The sequence below is a fragment of the Podarcis raffonei genome, chromosome 10, assembly GCF_027172205.1.
Source record: "Podarcis raffonei isolate rPodRaf1 chromosome 10, rPodRaf1.pri, whole genome shotgun sequence".
NCBI lineage: Eukaryota > Metazoa > Chordata > Lepidosauria > Squamata > Lacertidae > Podarcis > Podarcis raffonei.
Genome location: NC_070611.1, coordinates 52035158 through 52055715, shown reverse-complemented (window position 1 = coordinate 52055715; position 20558 = coordinate 52035158). Strand labels below are relative to the sequence as shown.

Genomic DNA, 20558 nt, shown 5'->3' with positions numbered 1-20558 from the left:
CAGAGCCTCCTTTTGGTTTGTCTTCTGATACTTCAGGTGCCTTTCCTGCTGGTTGTAATGTTTAACCTCATTCGTTGGCAAAAATGGATGAAATTGGCAAGCATCCCTTTCCTTGGGGATGAAACTTTCAGACAATTAGGTGTAGACTTGGACTAAAAGAAGCTCCCTCTGCCCCAACAGAGGGTTGTCCAATGCAAACACCACCCCACCTTCGCTGAACGAGAATAAGTTGCCACTGCTCCCTCCTTCTCCCCGGTGGAGTCACAGATCTTGAAGTGGAAGAGGCCAGAACTAAGGCTGGAGAGAGCACATCTCCTTACGGGAGCAAAAGCCCTTTAGGATTAAGTTACGTTTTTTCCTTAGTATGAATTACTAAAGGAATGAGCATGCATGAGAGAGTAGAAATGTAAGGAACTTTCTCATTTCTTCTTTGTCCTGATTTGTCCGTTACCAGCACTGGCAAACAGTAATATGAGAGCAGTTCTAGTATGAAGTAGGAGGAATCCTGTATGTATTAGACATCAATACCCACATGATGTTGCTTCTGGTGAGTCAAAGCCAACAGGCAGTTGGTGTTTATTTTCAAGTTGTCCGAGTTCACATGAGAAGCATCAAGTGAATCTGTGGATTGACACTTACGGCTTCATGGACAGATTGGCATCCAGTTATGTGGCTGCCAGTAACTAAGACAGAACTTAATATAGTTGCTGCCACTAATAGGAAAAGAAAAAAGACTCACTTGTGGCCTGAACACATGGAGGTTTGAGGAAAATGTTTCCTGAACTTGATTGTGGATCCACAAGGTCACATCCACATCATACATTTAAAGCCCTACTTTAACAGACATGACTTGCCTGGGGTACCTGCCACCCTCTTGCCACACTGGAGTTGTTCACTGTAGTTCAGGGGGCTGGCCATAGGCAATCATAACAACTCTAGACCTTGTGAGTCCACAATCAAGTATCAGAAGACAAACCAAAAGGAGGCTCTGCTTTGGATCTGAAGCAAAATGCTATGTCAGTTGGAAACTCTGATCTGTGGTGATCTCCTACGTATATGAAGCACCAGAGCAGGTGTTTCAGTCTGGCATAACCCATAGATAATTGTATTGGTTTTATTTAAATCAATGGGAGAAGAGTAGATTCTTATTTTATTGCATTTATGTCCCCTGCTTTTCCTCTAATGAGCTCAAGATGGCGTACATGGCTCTCCCTCTCCTTATTTAATCCCCACAATAACCCTGTGAGGTAGGTCAAGTTGAGAGGCAGTGACTGACCCAAGGTGACCCATGGAGCTTCATGGCCGAGTGGGGATTTGGACCCTAGTGTGTCGGGTTCTAGCCCAACACTGTAACCACTACACCAAACTGGCTCTCTAGGAACCAATTGCAGGCGTGCAGGTCTCTGCAGGCAGTGCGTTCCCTGGAGGAAGAATCTGCTGCCTCTTTGAATCCTGCCACCTGAGGCAGTCGCCTCAACTCGCCTAGCAGAACCTATTCAGAAGTAAACACCATTAGCTTTAACTCTCATCTGAATGGGTCCAGGATTGCAAGGACTTGATTCTAAGTAGACATTCCTAAGATCGCCCTGCAAATCGGAATATATTTGCTTTCAGTTTTCAGTGCGGGCGTGTCCTTAAACGCTGCCTGTCACGAGCTTCCCTCCCCAGTTGCCAGGCCCGCTTCACCCGGCAGGGGCCGCTGTTTGGGCGCCCCTCTAAACCGCCCAAGCGCCGCGGCCGTCGGCCCGCCCGCCCCGAGCTCCGGAGACTCCATTTCCCAGCATGCCGCGCGGGCGTGACAGGAAGTCCCGTGTCTTTGGAGTCGGGTGGGAAGGGGCAGATCTGCTGCTGCTGCTGCTGCTCTTGCTCTTGCTGGCGCCGCCGCTGGGCGCGGGTCCGTCATGGCGCTGGAAACCCTCTCGCCGGACTGGGAGTTCGACCGCCTCGACGACGGTTCCCAGAGTAAGCGCGAGGGAGGCGGGAAGCGTGTCTCATTCTCTGAGGGGACCCAACAGCGGGGTTGCCCACCCCCCCCGAATTTTGGAGGGCGGGGGGGGGGGTTGAGTCCTTCTGCTTATGAGGACATCCCGCTCCCCCCTCACCCTCCCGCCGTCAAAACTGCCTCCCCATGAAAAGGCCCCCCCTCCCCACAGCTCCCTTCCCTTTCTGCCCCGCCCCGACTGACCCCTGAGGGAGGCCTTTTGCCTGCCATGCCCTGTCCAGAGCCTGCCTGCCTGTCAGCTGCTTTGTGCATCTTTTTTGGGGGGGTGGGGGTGGTTTTGGGGGGTGGGGAGATGACCAGAGGCAGCCTCAAGCTCCCTCTTTGGGAAGCTGGCACCTTTGGCAGCCACGCTCTTCAGCCACCCATTTGCTCGTGGTCAAGGTGGCTGAAGGGTACAAGGGTGTCATCATCAATACCTGTACAAAAATCACGTCCTTTCTTCCCAGAGGCCAAAAATCAATAGCACACGAATTCCTGCCAGGTTGAGAGGAAGGAGTCTCTATCCCGAAATGGGGTGGCAAAGGTCTTCTGGATCTTAACTTCTGAGCAGGCATGCGTGGGATTGTACTGTTAAAAACTTGTTTCTTGTTAAAAGTTTGGTTCCAGTAATTAACAAAGATGACGCTCCCCTTTTCTTTCTTCTTTCTTTTTTTGCATGCTGTCAGTTTTACCACTTTGGCCATGTTCCATTACCACCTCCCACTTGACTTAATGGTCTAAATTAGAAACTCAGTCCATAGGATAGTTTGATACAGTATGAGTAACAGTTAACATGTTTGTAATTATTTTATAGTTGCCTTTTTTCTACTATAAACAATTATGCTTTCCTCCCCCTGAATTAATTTGTTGGGAATTACCATGCTACCCTCTGGTTCTATAATGCAGATTAAAGTCCTCCTCCTGCCAATAAACATACATTGGGAAAGGGACTAGAATTCAGCTCCTTTTTATAACTCTTTAACCACCCTTCTTGCAAGTTGCGCTGTGCTTCAAAAGTTTCCAAACGTACATGATTAAGCAATCTCATGTTTGAATTAAGAGGGAATTCTTTCTGTGCATCATGGTTGTCAATATAAATCTGGAGTGTGGTGGTAGTTCTGGTTTACTCTGGAGCAGTAATGTATAATAAACTCTTCCACATTAGCAGACACCTGTATTTGAGATTCATTGTGTGGCGGAGATACATACAATCACCAACATTTATCTGCTCTGTTTTTCAACTGACAAGAGTTTGATAGATTTCCCCTGAGTTTTATTGCATCTCTGTGGGTAAAATAGGGAATCTATCTTTTTGTAAGTGATTGTCAATATGGAAGCTGGGGTAAGGAGATTATTTCAAATGAATACTGAACAAATGATTGTGTACATACCACAGGTTCAACAACATTGGGTCTAATATAGAACATAACAAGAGTCCTGCTGGATTAGACCAAAAGCCTACCTAGACCAGCATAGTATTCTCACACTTTATGCCTATGGGAAGCCCACAAATGGGACTGAAGTGAAATAGCACTTTCCCACTTGTGATTTCCAGTGTAGGCAGAACATAGCCATTCTGGCAAGCAGCCATTGATAGGTCCCATATGGAAAGCTATTGGTTATTGTAATGTAACATGCTGTAGGTCAGCTGGCAGTAAGAAACCTCTGTGTTCTGAGTGTTGGGCTGCAGCTTGATTTCTGGGAAGTCCCCTTCCCGCCTTTCAGTTGAGGCTTTGCACTCTTTCTGACAAGCAGCTTCCTTGTTAATATAGTAATAACACTTTCCATTTTCTTTGCCTGTGTCTTTGGGGTTCTGTTTCACTTTTTTCTTCTAAAATAGCCACTTTATTCCAAATCTTCCCCAAATTTGTGGTTGCCTATTCTTTGCTTTCTCATTAAGTACGTACTTCCTTCTTAGATACAGTTAGGCTTTATTCTTGCAGCTACACTATTCTTTAGCCAGAAAAATTAAGTCATGCTGAAATAATTTAGTTGGGTGGTGTGTGGCTTTCGCTCTCTTCACTTTAGTTTGAAGAAACTGGACACTCTTTTCCACTTAGTTTTCACAACCTTCATTTAAAAAACACCATAATAATTGCATGTGGCAATGATTTCATGGTGTTGAAATTTAAACCTTATGTAAATTGTTCTTCCACACGCTTGCATGTACACGTCATATTAGTATGCTATGCATAATTTGAAACAAATTATGCTTTATATATTATACGACCATTGCTTGGAGAATGTCGTGAAGATATTCATTTTTGTCACAGTGATCTATAGCATATCAATGCTCATTTTTTTGAAGGAAAAATTAAATTTCCCATCTTGACATTCTGTCTACCTGCTCATTCTGGCATATGCAACAGAAGTTTATAAAGTAATGTTTTTCACACAGCATTCCAGTTTTGAATATTGAAGTAATTAGATGAAACAAAAAACGGGAAAACTTTGACATTTAACATGTGCCTTTCAAATCACCTTGCAGGTGGGTCAGGAAAGCTAGCTGATAAGGAAAGCAAGATGAAAGCAATCTTATAAAGCTGGTTGAAAATATTTATTCTCTAAATCATTTCATTTAAAACTTCCTGCGTTGCATTTGTGGGATGATGCCTTTGATTGTCTTAAATTAAAGCTTCTGAACAGTATATTTAACTCATGTGTGAACTCTTGTGTAATTGACTATGTAATGCTGGAATCCGTTATTTTATAGAAAGCCAAAGGTGAATATAGTAAAATGTAACTTGGATTTTAGGAAAGCTGATTTGAATAAGCTCAGAGAAATGCTAGGTAGGATTCCATGACTAGATCTTACTAAAGAACAATCACAAATGAGAGAAAGAAATAGAAGACCTATAAAAAAGTCAGTGTAGCTACACAAAAAAAAGCTTAGTAATCAGCTGAAAATAAAAAGGACATGTCTGAGACATGGAATGGGAGTATGTCACGAAGAATGTGTAGCTCAGCGTCATGAGATCAATCCCATGTCTTGGGATTGTAGTCTATTGCAAGCTGAACATGAGTCAGCACTGTGATATGTAAGAAAGACTAATGCAATTTTTGGCTGTATTAGTAGAACTGTGGTTTCCAAGTTGCAATAGGCAATGGCTCTGCTTTATTTTGCACTAGTCTAATGTCACCTGGAGTACCGTGTCTTGCTCTGGGTGTCTTACTTTTTGAACAAGTTCAAATGAGGGTGGTCAGGGCTTTGGAAAATAAGCATTATGAGAAAAAAGTTGAAGAAACTGCGAAAGAGGACTTCTGGCCCTCTTCTGTGTCGTCCAGGTATTTGCAGAGACTTTAGGTTTGTTCTTTGCTTCCTCAGAGAGGAGGACTAGATCTAATGGGCTTAAGTTAGAGGAGGGAGGATTTCAGCTGAACATTAGGAGAAATTTCTTATCAGAAACCCAGCAGTGGGTTAGTGGTTTTTGCTTTATCTTTGTCTTGTGAAATTTTGTGAAATTGACAACTCAGGAATATTTTGTGAGCCTTACAGATTGTGATTATGTGTATTTTATTAATAGTTTTATTATTGTTGAGGGTATTTTTAGAAGCTTTTTGAATTTTTGCCTGTATTTTAATTGTTATTGTTGTAAACTGCCTTAGTTTTTTACTTACATATGTGCCCTATAAATTTTCAAAGTTTTTTCTTCTTTTACAATATTGTAGCTGCCAGTTTGAAACAAACCTGCTGCTTTTCATTCATAGTATTTAAAAGCAGTTGATGGTTTAGTGCTAGAAACTGTATTAGCAAAAATGGAAGTAAAAATCCAAGTGTATATGCTTGGATTATGACTGTTGTGTGTAAGTTCTTTTAAAATTGATAAGACTTCTATGCTGTGAACACAGGCTGAGAGTTAAAATTACCTTTGGATTCAGCACAGTCTTAAGTTTCAACAATATTCTGGCTATAATTTGTCCTTTTAAAGTTGACCACTACCGCTTGCTTGCTTATTTATTTATTTATTTATTTATTGCAATATAGGAAATTGGTGTGCATTTGCATCAATATGTCACTGTATACTACTTTCAGTTTTTATGTTGTTGTTGCTAAAAGTAAAGATGCTAGCAATGCATTATTTAACTTTGCAAATATTGCTCTGTTCTAGTTTCGTTGGTTCTGCTAAGAGAAACTGAATAAAGCTTTATTATAAGAAACCATGTTTAGTTGACTGTGTGGGAAAGGAAAACAGTTTCCTGCTTTGCTGTAAATGAAGAAAATAGATCTGCTCCAAAGCAAGGAGCTCCTATAAGCAAACAAAACAAAAACAAAAACCATTTCAAAGTTGTTGTTTCGAGAATCCTTAGCTAACATACAGTTTGTAGATGTTCATTGATGGAAAATGGCAGCGTTAGATCAGTCCTACTGGATCAGCTCAATGATCCACCTAGTCTTTGAAATCTACAACCAGAGAGCATGAAGGCAACCGCACCACTGTCCCAGAGACACACTGCCTCTGAACATGAAATATGTTTAGCTGGTTCATCACTTTTGAAACCATTTAAGCCAGTAGCCGTCACCATGTCTTTGTGGCAGCAAATTCAATAATCTTACCATACACTGTGTGAATAAGTCTTTTCTTTTCTTTCTTTTGAATCTGCTGCTAATCAGATTTATTGGTGACCCTGGGTTCTAATGTTAGGAAAAAGATTTCTCTATCCGCCTAGCATAGAATTTACTTTCCTCACTGCTGCTGCATATTGAGTCGATGTTTTCCTGGAGCTGTCCTTCACAACCATTTCCTGGACAGAACATTCAATGACTGTGCCTATTAGTTATGAAGTTGATATTTTGCTTCCCCCACCCCCAGTTCCTTTGTACTTACAGTAAATCTCATTTACGTATTTGTTGCTCATTCATCCAGTTTGAGGGGAGCTTCTTGGAGTTCTTCACTTACCATATTCTTAATCAGTTTGTGTCATCTACAAACCTGGCTAACACTGCTACAGTTGACACTCACTACAGTTAATTATAAATTAATTAATTAATAGTAGTTTTGAAACAGTGGACCCTAATGGCTACTTCCCTCAATTGTGAAAACTGACTGTTTCTTCATATCCTCTGCTTCCTGTTCTTCAGTTGGTGTCTAAGAGAATCTGTTTGCCTTAGCTCATGACCTCTAAGATTACTTAGAAACCTTTGGGAGCTTGGTCAAATATTTTTTTGGAAATCTAAGTTTATAATGTGTGCCAGATTACTCCTCTCTAGGTGTTTGCTGACACTCGTAATTTTTAGAAGGTTGATGAAACATGAGTTCTGTTTGTGGTAACTACAGTGCTTCTTCCTCAACAAGTCTTGTTTTTAATAGTTTTAAAAATTCTAGCTTAAGTAATAACTTCCCACTCATTTAGCTGTACTCCTAGCTTAACAGACCTTTAATAACCTGGTCACGCAATTGATTCCTTTTAAAAAGTCGGAGTTAACATTGATTCAATTCCAAGGCTGCTAATATTAGTGATGTTGCATATTTTTGTTAGTATAGTACTGAAAATATTCGTGGAAAAATAGGTGTGACTAGTTACAGTGGTCTACACTGAGCCTCTTGGGCTTGCCGATCAGAAGGTGGGGGTTTGAATCCCCGTGACAGGGTGAGCTCCCGTTTCTCGGTCCCAGCTCCTGCCAACCAGGCAGTTTGAAAGCACGCCAAAAAGTGCAAGTAGATAAATAGGCATCACTCAGGCGGGAAGGTAAACGGTGTTTCCGTGCACTGCTCTGGTTTCGGTGTTCCGTTAGCCAGAAGCGGCTTAGGCATGCTGGCCACATGACCTGGAAAAACTGTCTGCAGACAAATGCCGGCCCCCTCAGCCTGTAAAGCGAGATGAGCGCCGCAACCCCAGAGTCATCTGCGACTGGACTTAACTGTCAGGGGTCCTTTACCTTTACCTTTTTACATAAATACATGATTCAAACATTCAGAAGTTTGTGTAACGTTATGTAGACTTTGTCTCGTTTAAAATCTTTCTGTTTTGGACAAATAGGTCCCTTGTATGAGGTTAAATTTGCATAGACAGATTGTAAGCAAAACGCCGATAAAATCGTGTATTGTGGAAATAGATCTTTCTTAAAACAAAAACAAAAAAAGGCACACACAGGACATTCACTTGAACAACATGTTATTTATCTAGGTCGGGGGGGGCAGCTTTTGGTCTACCAGGTGCTGTTGGACTTAACTCTTGTCTGCCCCAGCCAGCATGGCTATTGATGAGGAATTGTGGGAGTTGTAGTTCCGCAACTTTTGGAGGGCTGCAAGTTGTCGACCTGTGATCTAGATTGTTTCTGTTGAAGGTTTAGGAAATTTTAGTTTAATGACTATGATAACAAATAACCTGTCCTAATGGAATACAATTTATTTTTAGAAATTCATGTTGGAGTACAGTTGAAGAATTATGGGAAATTTCTAGAGGCATACACTTCCCAGCTGAAGCGAATTGAAGATGCATTGGATGACTCTGTAGGAGATGTTTGGGATTTCAATCTTGATCCCATTGCATTAAATGTAAGCTTTTGTTTACTATGCACTTCTCACTGTTCACTTAATTCTGTTGTGTAATTGATATCTGTGAGCTAAAGCTCTTTGGAATAGGGCTGTAATGCTTTGCATAGCTACGCACATGTAAATCCCATGTTAGTAATGACCTCTGTGTGTGACTGGGTACAGGACTGTAGCCTAAATGTCTCGCATCCAGCTGCTTTCCGAAGAGAAGTATTCCGTTTTAAACATTGACCTGCTTTGCATTTCACAATAAACCAAACCATAGCTTAGCACGAATGCGCAAGCATGTGGGCTCTAGGAGAAGGAATCATGGGTACTTTGCTCCTCCTTAGTCATTCTGTTGCAATATAGAGCCATTGCTTGGCTTAATGTGTTCTGAAAACCTGGTCTTATGGTTTAGCTCTCTCCAGACTAACCACACACTGTAACCAAGGCTTGCCCTATGGGTTATGCCTCGTGTGTTGTTCTGGTCTTGCCCACCACTGGCATGTGGTTCCTGGAATGTTGCCACAAAAGGTTCCCCACCTCCAGTAGACCATCTCACTCTCATCCCAGTCAGTGCTGCCCCGCGATGACTTTGGCACAGAGGGAAGGCGGGCTAGTACGGGGTACCGAGGAATGGTCCCCTCCTAGAAGCCTAGGAAATTGCCTTATACCGAATCAGGCCTTTGGTCCATCTAGCTCACTGGTGTCTACGCTGTTGGCTTTTGACAACTTCAGACAGAGGTTTATGTCCCAGCTCTACCTAGAGATGCCAGAATTGAACCTGGTACCTTCTTCATGTTTTTGTTCAATAGAGCCTTACACTTGTTTGTCCCGCCCCCCCCCCGAACATATATTGTGTTTCCTAAGCTAAAAGTGGTTTAAAGAAAAATGCAGCAAAATTTAAAATTAAGAAAATATAAAAACACAGGAATTATTGTTGTTGCTATTATTTATATCTTGCCTTTTCCCTTGATAAGGAACTCTATGCATCTTACAACTAACACACAAACAGCAAAAAACAGGGGGATGGGGAGAAGTAAACGTAAAAAACACACCAATTACCGTATTTTTTGCACCATAACACTCACTTTTTTCCTCCTAAAAAGTAAGGGGAAATGTCTGTGCGTGTTATGGAGGGAATGCCTATGGGTTGCATGCCTACGGACTTTCCTCCTCTAAAAACTACGTGCGTGTTATCGTCAGGTGCGTGTTATAGAGCGAAAAATACAGTAGATATGTGTGTATTCCACTGAGTTCCACTCAAGGCTTTTTAAATTTGGTGAGGGGAATTGGAGGAGTAGGTGCCCCTGTTGAATCCTCTCATCTGTTGGTGGTCTCTTCAGGAGAAATTTTTATGATATGTGTGGCTTTAAAAAACAAAACCCTATGCAGTCGTAAGAAATCATTATGGAAAACCTATAGAGTTAAAACTGATAGATGGGAACATGGACTAGAAATCATGGTTAATTTAGACCGGGAGCCAAAGTTTTCATGATCTTCTGGTGGCAGCTCCTTGTGCATTCCAAAGTCCCTCAAATTTCTGGAACCCTGAAGTAAAAAAAACCTACGGCTACCATATGCTCTGTGTGTGTTCATGCACACATGTGCAGAAGTGCTTTGCAAATTGGCTAGTCATAAAGTAAGTATTTTAGTAATTATTTACAGTATGTCCCAGTAGGTGTGGCTCCTTAGTTGATACGAAAAGTACAACTGGGACTTAAGCCTTCCAGGAAACCATACGTTCCTGTTACACTAAAAAACAAAATTATTGTTATTAAAGAAAGTTGCTCTTGAAAATCTCTTGACTTCATTTCTGGCAGAGTACATGAGTCTCTGAAGGCGAGTAAAAGTGCCTAGTGGTATCTAGCTATGGGCCCGTTTAGAAATCATACAAGTCATTGTATGCTAGATCTTTTCCATGCGATAGCTGTCGTTTAGTTAATATGTTTCTAAAAATAACATTTGAAAAAGATCTTGTAGTTCTGCTCTGTGTGGTTCCTCCCCCTCCCCCAGAGGAGTTGAACAGGGTTTGTTTGTTTGTTTGTTTGTTCTTTTTAAGCAAACAATCTCTGTTACTGCCTTTATCATAATATATATATATATATATATATATATATATATATATATATATATATATATAAAATCTGCCTGTATATTTGCACTTAAGATTTTGTTTGAAACAGCTGTGTCAACTGCAATTGGACATTTTAGCCTATTCAGTAATGTGGCAGGTCTCTGTCTTCCTAAAATCACCAATTATTTTGTTTTATTTTAGCTTTTGCCTTATGAACAGTCTTCCTTACTCGAACTCATAAATACGGAAAACAAGGTAAAGTTCTTAATTTTAAATATGTATTACAGAAACCTTTTTATTCCATTCTTCAGCTGAAAAGGCTTCTAGAGCAGTTTACATAATATCAGCAACAAACAGCAAAGTTCCTGTCTCCAGACTTACAACCTAAAACACACCAAAAAGGGAAATAATCGGAAAGGGAGGAGGAAAAAAGGGAACTCAGGCACATGTTCTTCTAATAATCAGCTTGAATGGAAATATTTTAGGGAGAGAATGTGCTAAATGTAGCTACCCCTGGCCTGACCCCCATCTCTCCCTTTGCTGCAGATATAGATAGATAGATAGATAGATAGATAGATAGATAGATGATAGATAGATAGATAGATAGATAGATAGATAGACAGATAGATATTGCTGTAAATGCACTAATATTTAGCTTTTCTATTTCATTTATCCAGGTTCTAAACAAAGTAATCACTGTGTATGCTGCCCTTTGCTGTGAAATAAAAAAGTTAAGATATGAGGTAAATATCTCTTCATTTTGCCAACTACAAACTGCTTTCTAGAAACTAGTTTATTCACCTTCTATATTATGACTTCTTATTCAAGAGAATTAAAAATCTTTTCTTTGTTCCTAGGCAGAAACAAAATTTTATAATGGCCTCTTGTTTTATGGAGAAGGAGGTAAGTACTTTACAGTTCAGTCTGCTGTTGGTTGGATTTCTTGCACATCATTTGCCATGAGGTCCCAGGATAGGTTAGAATAGGGTGGATTCTCTCAGGTTTCAGTGGTGCATCTTCAGCCTACGGTGAAAGCTATACAATGGCAATACGAGATTTATCTCTGTGAGTAGTGTGTTCCACAAGCTAGGAGCTGTTACTAAGTAGGGTGATGGTGGGGCCTGATGGTGGGGCCACATCACCCACCACTTCCAAACACCTGTTCATTTGCAATGGCCAAGCTAGGAGGTGTATGAGAGAGGAGGAATTTCCTCTTCTGCTCCCCATAGCATGGATCATCTTTCTTTCTTCCCCTCCACTGGTTCCATTGCAAAGTAGAATTACTATCCCAAAATCCAGGCTAGCGTGAATTTTTTTTGAGTGGTGGGAAGGCAAACATAGAACCTCATGAACTGACAAAAGGGCCTTGGTTCCAGTGTCCTTTGCTCCCCCAGTAATGCCTAATTCAGGGCCTAAAATGTGCTGCTGACGGTGGTAGCTCCATGCAGGAGCATAGCCCTTACAGTGGATGTGCCCATCTGCTATCAAAACACTTCTCTGCTGGGGCTCTGCACATCAAGGTTGCTGTGCCCATCTTGCTAATATGTGAAAATTCTTCTTTGGTTAGTTTTGAAACCAAATTTGAAGCCACAGATAACAACTCACCTTACCTTTAAACTGTTTGAGCATTTGGCAGAGTTGCTTAAGCAGTTGCAAAAGATAAATGTTTGGCTTCTGTTGATACAGCTCAATGGCAGTGTGATGTGCAAGGTCAACAGAATTGGTATGTCCTTGGCCAGGATTCAGACAGGTGTGGGCGGCTTTGCCACTCATACACAGAGACTTTTAAGCTGCACTCTTGAAGTGGCTGCCCTCACAAAAAAACCCATCTCAAATTAAGGAACCCCCTTTGGATTGGGACTCAGTGAAGTATGAGGGGTTTCTGTCAGATGAAGGTTTTTTTCTTTTCTCCTGGGTGAACAGTCTGCTTCTGCATGGGGATGGTCTTGCAGTAATGAACTGATATATCTAATTGATAAAAGTGCTCAATTCTGAGTAGTTCTGTTTGAAGTAAAGCTTAAAGTTAGAGGTGTTCAATGTTTGGTCTGTTAGCTATATGAACAATCACAGGCCATAGGTAAGATAGATTTTGAATACTGTCTGCCAGAACCAAATTGTAATACTTTAGTGGAAGCTTTAATGTCAACATAGAAATGCTGCTAACCCATAAGAATGGTTTTTGCTAAAATACTGAGGGTGCTTTGAAGAGGAAGTCATGAGGGACCTTGATCCATGCTGCCTTTGTGTTCAAAGAATGTTACTGCCAAAATGGAGAGGATGTTGAGCACAGAAATGGCAGTCACCCGATCACATCCTTTTGGGCAGTTTTGCATAGTTTCTTCTGCTTAGGGAAAAGCTGCTGTCTCCTTTCTTGCACCAGTATGATGAATGAGATCACATTGCTATGAGAATCCTTTGAAGATTGGCTCCTTCATGCTTTGAAGGAGGAAGTGGCCTTCCGAGGTTGTAGGATACAAGTTCCTATAGAACTAGAGTGTAGTAACTGTTTCTAATTTAGATGGTAAAAGGAAAACTTCTAGTATGCGTTAGCAGTAATATTCACAAAGGATGAAAACTGTTAATGACCTTTCAGGAAATAAACTTTACCTTAAAACTGAATTCCTGGAAGATGCTGCTTCTCATATGCTGTGCTTGTATTTAAATCCTTTTTGAAAGATACAGTGATGCGCTGCCAAAACTAAAACAAGGCACTTCTGATTTTCTTCCTCACTGGCAGGAAGCAAAGATTGCTGTAGCAGCTGCGAGAGTCACATTTTTATCAGTAATTCCATCCCCCCCCCTTGACTCTTTGCAGACTAAGCCATTTAGATAGAGCTGGGAAATTTAGTATCAGGCAGAGTACCTCTGTAACTTGTGCTCAGGGAGAATCTTTGTTAGGTGTGTTTCCTTCCACCATGGGGATGCAGTGGTGGGAAAAGTCAACGTGCGACAAGCTCCCACATGTACTTTGCCATAGGAGTATATAACAGCAAGCCCTGATTGCCAGTGGCTCCCCATAACACATAAACAACATGTACAGGGCAGTGAATCTGACATGACATACGCAAAATCCAGTGAATGTACTCGCGGCACCTGCTGTTGTATACATAGGATGCTTGGGCTTTTCTACACAGAAATAATCTCCACTAAGAAATTTGTCATTTGCTAAATGATTCTTAGGGATTTGGGCCATAAAAAGTATATGATCGTTTGGCAAACATCCAGTCAAATAGACCCAGCTCATGCCTGTCTACATGAAATACCTTCTGAAGATTTTTTTTTTAAAATTCTCTGCTGTTTCTTCTTTTTTGATAGATAATATTGGTAATTTTTACGTGGGGTAGTGATAAAGTAGCATTTAAACATTTTCTAATGAATCATTCATTTGGAATCCATTGGCGATGCATAGTTTTGTTGTAGTATATTTTTAATTATGACTAAAAAAAACACCCTTTGCCATCTTAAGTGTCATTAATAGGTAAACAATGTGTTTTCTAATATTCCTGTAACTCTCATTTTACCTTTCAAGCTATGGATTCCAGTAAGGTGGAAGGTGATGGCCAAATACAAATGGGAAGATTTATTTCATTTTTACAGGTAACACCTGGGACATAGTTCTGCAACTTTTATGGTATTTTTTTGTGCTGATCAATAGACTTCATAATCATTTGCTTCTAAAATGTTTGCTATACCACAGGCTTTTAGTGGCTTGGAGTCAGTGCTATACAGTTGTCACCAGTTGTGTTGCTTATACTGTCACATGCACGCAAGTCTTTTTGCCCCTGTGTAGTCTCTGGTCACCTCGTTTTTTAAAGTTTCAGTAGCAATTCAAGCTGCTGTTAGGAAAAGTCCAGCAGTGCGAGTATAAGTACTTGAGTGCAGCAATGGCACCACCACTTTTTTAAACATTTCAATGTGACTGTGGACATTCTGTTAAAAATGCTCTATTAGCACAAGTTTTGAAGTTGTTATTTTAAAACCATTGAGATGGATCTAGACTACCCATGCCCAGAACTCTGCCCAAAGTACATTCTGCTGAAGGAAGCAGGGTGTATTTTCACCATGCCTTTCCCAAAAGCTGTTCTATAGTGTTGTGGGACCCACCCAAGTAGTGTGGATGAGAGCAAAGGGAGAATTAGTGAAGACTGGCCCATTTCACATGCCAGGAGCCCTTCTGTTCACAAAATAGCAAGTCTGAATGCAGCCCCATGATGTGAATGCTTGCTTATCTGTGGCCCTTTCATAACCGGGGTGGTGGTGAAAAGAAAGGGAGTGGATTTTGAGTGGACATACGTATGCCAGGGAAAGAGTTCAGCCGCTGCTCATTTTCAACCCCCTTTCTGCTGGTCTCCTGCTCAAGAATTTAATTTCTTGTGTTTTTGTCCTTAGTGATGGTGGAAGGAAAATTGCACAGCCACACAAAGTTTGCTTGACCTTCAGATACAGAATAAGACTAGCTGTGTTTCCTGCTAGAAGTATATTGTTTGATATACTGAATTTCAAGAGAAACATTCTTTAAAATAGCTATTAGTTCATAAAACTTTGAAAATATTGTTTCTGGTGGAAAGAAACCAACCACCACAGAATATATATTTTTTTAACTGAAAGCAGGATCTGAATTGCTCAACTTCCTATGTTTTTTACAAGTCATGTTGTTGTGCCTGGCATAATTTCAACAACTGGTGATTGCGATGGCTCAAACCATGTCATTTTTCTGTACACAATGTGCTTCTCTTAAAATAAGAGGGGAAGAATTGTTTTTGAAAAGTTTTGATTAGTGCTAAAACAGGCTAGTAGCAGTTTTTTTCTGAAAAACATTTTATACATCTGTGTTTATTACAGATCTGTAATGTGCTTATTACAGATACCATATTTATTTATTACAGATCTGTCTGTGTTTATTACAGATACCATATTTTTCTGTTTATAAGACTAGGTTTTTTTTAACTTTAAAATAAGGTTAAAAATCTGGGAGTGTCTTATACACAGATAGTGCATATGCCCATTTTCTAAATTTGGGGTCCCCAAAAGTAGGGGGCGTCTTATACACGGGAAAATTGTGTGACTTTTTTGTATTGGATCAGATTGTTATTACATGTGTGAACTTTGCTGTCTATTTTGTTGTTTCTTCAGCTTGTAAACTGCTTTGTGTATAGTAATATAGGAAGGCGGTATATAAATTAAAACTGAAATGAAATGAAATACCTTTTATTTGTGTCTTGCCACCTTTAATTTTAGAGACACATAGGTTTAGGTGATAACTTTTTGGATAGCTCCCTACTGTTTCACCTGATATTGTCAGGAGAATTTCCAGAGAACTTAGATTTTTTTAAAAATTCTCTTGCTTTCGTTTTGCATTCTTCCAATACATGAGACTGTTAGTGGTTTCCAGTGGATAGAAAATGCTGACATAGTAATTGTTAATGTTTCTCCAGTGTGAGTTCTGATTTACTATTAGTCACTTTCCCGCTACAGAGCCAGTAAAAGTAAACACTCTTTTGCTACAGCTGTTGCATAACTGATGAGGTCTTATTCACCATTCCAGACATTAATCTGTTTTGAAATTACACTGCCTATTAGTTCTTAATATTGTCTAGACTACTAATAAGCACTACAGTGGCAGTATTTAGGAACTTTGAATATTTTTTCTCTTGTTTGTGATTGTGACAGGTTGGGTTGCTTTTTAATAGGGTGTTCAAGTGTTTCATTACAAGACTGTTTTGCTACATTAACTTCCCTAACTAATCCATGGATAAATAATCTCATTTAGTGTGAAAGGGGTTTCTAATTTGTACAAAATTTGTCATTTCAGGAGTTGTCTTGTTTCGTGACACGCTGCTATGAGGTCGTGATGAATGTAGTTCATCAGTTGGCTGCCCTTTATACAAGTAACAAGTAATTACTGCAAAAAATACTATCCTTTAAATTTACTTGTTGAAAACGCAAATGAAAAAAATACAGCATGTTGATGTGCTTCTTAAATTTTGCAGAGTTGGGGAGGAAATATGGGATGTGTGCCTGAAATATGGGGTGTGTGCATTGTTAAAAGGACACCTGTCTGTTTTGGGGTGTAAACCATGGTTGTTTTGGATTAATGAGTATTTCCATTTGATGTTCCATTTGAAGTCACTAGCTACTGCAGGTGTTCACTTCTGAATAATTAGCTCTTTTACTATCACAGACCTGTACAACTTGTGACCTACCAAACTGAATGCCAGTTTCTAGTGATTGCAGCCTGTAGGGCACAAAATAAATTCATGTGGCTGATGATAGCCTGGCAGAGTGAAAACCCATGTGTGTAGGACTTGGCATATATGACCGCTGGACTGTGTTCAGGTTTCTAGGCCAAAACTTGGACAGGCCTATTTAGCAATACTTAATGTGATTTATCACTTTGATTCCAGTATTTCGGGTTCTCAAGTGATCATTTTTTAAACCTCTTGCATGTTCAAAACTAACTACTGTGTTGGGCTTATTTAAAAGTTCTGGGGACCTTAGGGTAAGGGGAGGGTAATAAATACATTAATAATAAATAAATAATAAAAGCATCGGTCTCTAAAATGTTTTGTTAAATGGTGTGAAATACAGTATTTTGTGTTTCAGGAATGCACCTAAAGTTATAGAAACATCAGGAGTTCATTTTCAGGTGAGAATTCTGTAGGGATTTTGACTTGTGTTGCATAACTTGGTAGATTCTTTACCTGGGAGTTTGATATCTGGATATCTGCCTTACTTGGAAGCATTTTTTAAAAATGAAATAAATCTACAAATATTATAATAAAAATAAATTGTGCTAGGTTCTTTAATAGGCTAAGGACACCTGATTCTTTCAGGGATCTCTTCTTGCTAGCCAGGCCTACAGTACAGCATAGTGCAGTGGTTTTCAACCAGTGTGCCGTGGCACCCTGGGGTGCCCTGAATGATGTTCACGGGTGCCGTGGGCAACACTGTCCTCTGTTCTTCTTTCCTTCCCTCCCTTCTTCGATACCCTCTCTCGTCTCTGTCTCCCCAAGGCTTGCACAGCTGTTTGTTGCAGCAGCCCTGGCTACAAGCTCCCCAGGCGAGTGGTGCTTCTGGGGCTGGTCAGGGGGTGCTGGTTGCCAGGAGCTGAGGCAGCCCAGGAGTAAGTAAGCAAACAAGCAGGCGAGGGAGCCTAGCCAGGCAGTCCGCCAGCCCTTGCTGTTGGGAATGGACAAACAAGTCCCAGGCCCCTGTGAGGAAGTATGAGGAGGCACCTGTCTTTGGGACGGGGTGGGCAGCTCAGAGACAGGGGCAGCAGCAGCGGCTGCCCGGAGGACTCTCAAGGAGAGGAGGCTGAGGGAACACTCCACAAGGGAGGGCGTTAGAAAAGGGTGAGGGGCTGCCAGCTCTGCAGGCAAGGGGTGACATAACTGGGCTCCTGAGCCCCACAGGGGTGCCGCAGAAAGAAGGTAGTTGGTCAAGGGAGCTGTGGATTGAAAAAAGTTGAAAACCTCTGGCACAGTGAATAAAATATGTAATAAAAACTATTGTTATCGTCCTGTACATCTCAAGCACATCAACTCTATATAATAATTTCCTATCCTCTTCTATCCTAATCATATATACTCAGTGGTACGTCATGTTGAGTTTAGTGGGACTTACTTCCAGAAAAGTGGGTATAGGATTTCACTCTAAATCCAGGATATATACCTTTCCAAACAGGCTATGTATGAGCATCTGGGAGAACTGCTGGCAGTTTTACTTACCCTGGATGAGATAATAGACAACCATGCTACCCTGAAAGAGCACTGGACTATGTACAAAAGGTATGTGGATAAATTCTTACATTTATTTCTACTGGTACTGTAGAACAATAAAAGTAGCATCAAAACAGATGTTGATGCTGCACTGCACCTTTTCACTGGGCTTGAATAGGTGTGTGTTTTGCAACTCTGGTATTCAGGCCTTAATTTCCTGTATTTTGCCACCAACTGGAGCAACATTAAGCTTTTATTGCATGTTTCTAATTATTCCTACAGTGACCAGCTGGTGTGAACTGTGGTTAAAATGCTCAAGCATGTGATGGTTCAATCAATCAATCAATCAATCAAGGTTAACACTCGTCACTGTAATTAGGAAAGCATTTTTCTTCTTAATCCCCTGGGAATAATGGTAATCATGGCATAGTGCAGTTCCAAATGCCTTGTGTCCCAGAATTGTAGCTGCGCAGTCAAGGCCACTGATTGAAGTTGTGCCAGGGCTTTTTTGTAAATGAAACAAGCAAAAATCTTAGGTCAACTCATATTATTCAAAGGTAGATTATCCCCCCACATCATTCATAAGTGTGTGAATACAAAGTTTGCCCCTCCAGATTACTCCTCCTGAATAATTCCTTCCATCCCGTACACATTTAGGAATGTTGAGTTTCTTTTAAGTAGATTTTTTATTTTTTATTGCTTTATTAGGTTACTAAAATCTGTCCATCATAATCCTTCTAAATTTGGAGTGCAGGAAGATAAACTGAAGCCATTTGAAAAGTTGCTATTAAAACTAGAAAACCAATTACTGGATGGGACGATATTCCAGGTAACATAATAAATAATAGAGCTTATTTCTTAATAGAGTTCAGATGTGGTTTGTAAGATCTATGGAGTAAAATGTTCCTTTTCTGAAAATGTTATCGTTTAATTGGTGTGTTTAAATTTTAAATGGTATGCTGTTGGTATCCTCTCCTCAGTTATTTATCTAATATATTCTGACTGGGAGCCAAAGAGCTACTTTAGGTGCACCCAAGAGCTTGCATATACCAAGTGCAATTGTTCATCAGTTTTCTTTTAAAAGCATTCCATATTGCAAATCGCTTTTGAAAGTTCCCTCAGTTTAAAAGCAGTTTGCTAAGTGGGGTAGAGAGCTACAGTTTGGAAAAAGGAAAAAGGAAAGAAAAAGTCAAGGCACACAGAATTAATTGGGAGACATCCACTTATGGACTTTCTCCTGTCCTCTCTTCTCCTTTCTTCTGCAGCCTTCACAAATCTCCTTAGCGGGTTGGAGCACCCTCCAGACCATATATGAGGGGCATGTAGGGAGCTATGAAGGAGGAGAAGCAGGAGATGTTCATTGCATGAGCAAATGCCCTGTACAGTGGAACCTCAGGTTGTGAACATGATCCATGCGAGAGGCACGTTCACCATCTGCAGCGTTCACAACCCACAGCGCTGCATTTGTGCACGCGTGGGTTGCAATTTGGCGCTTCTGCGCATGCGCAAAGCACCGAAACCCGGAAGTATCCTGTTCCGGTACTTCCGGGTTTGGCGCGGTGCGCAACCCGAAAAGGCATAACCTGAAGGGTCTGTAACCCGAGGTACCACTGTACTATATTTCTAGAATCAGTCAACTTGCAGCTGAGTCTTTTTTGTGATCTGTAGTAAAAGTATCAAAAGTTTTAGATGCCTCCTTTGTTGTTACCTTATATATAATTAACAGTAACATTTCTTATTGCAGAAATAAGCTTTTAATATTTTTCTTATAATAGTATTTACTATGTTAGAAAAGTGCTTGGGTTTTATTTTATTGTACTTTGAAATTAACTGGTACTTGTATTGAAATTAATGGTTATTTGTATTGGTACTTGTACTGGGCTCAGCTGACAATTAACAGTCAATGAATCAATCTTAATCGCCTTTTGATTAGATTTTCAGTATGGTTTCATTTGAACTGAACACTCCCCAAATAAAGCACAACTTGCCACTTGAATTGTCTCCATCATGGAATTCTGATTGATTTGTAACCATCTATTAATATGTTGTGCTCGTCTTCTCCATGGCATTAATGTTGTAAATCACTCTTGTTTCTCTTGTCCTCATTCAGGCCTGTATAGAGCAACAATTTGATTGCCTCAATGGTGGAGTGTCAGTGTCGAAGAACAGCACTTTTGCTGAGGAGTTCGCACATAGTATTCGCACAATTTTTGCAAATGTTGAAGCTAAGCTTGGTAATGCAAGATGGATTTTTTTCTTTGCATTGACATTATTGTTTGTAAAAGTTGTTATATTGTTTGTCTAGT

At 40.4% G+C, this 20558-nt stretch overlaps 1 protein-coding gene across 1 annotated transcript in view; it reads left to right on the top strand.

Moving 5' to 3' along the window:
* Nucleotides 1-1826: 1826 nt before the first annotated feature.
* WASHC4 (WASH complex subunit 4) overlaps nt 1827-20558 on the top strand; it is a 38380-nt gene continuing 19648 nt past the window's right edge. The window contains exons 1-11 of the mRNA XM_053406338.1: nt 1827-1962; nt 8339-8478; nt 10736-10789; nt 11212-11277; nt 11392-11437; nt 14064-14131; nt 16347-16429; nt 17138-17180; nt 18218-18321; nt 18961-19081; nt 20363-20486. Of these exons, the coding sequence (XP_053262313.1) occupies nt 1902-1962; nt 8339-8478; nt 10736-10789; nt 11212-11277; nt 11392-11437; nt 14064-14131; nt 16347-16429; nt 17138-17180; nt 18218-18321; nt 18961-19081; nt 20363-20486 (910 nt within the window). The 5' untranslated portion in view covers nt 1827-1901. The remainder of the gene's footprint in view (nt 1963-8338; nt 8479-10735; nt 10790-11211; nt 11278-11391; nt 11438-14063; nt 14132-16346; nt 16430-17137; nt 17181-18217; nt 18322-18960; nt 19082-20362; nt 20487-20558) is intronic.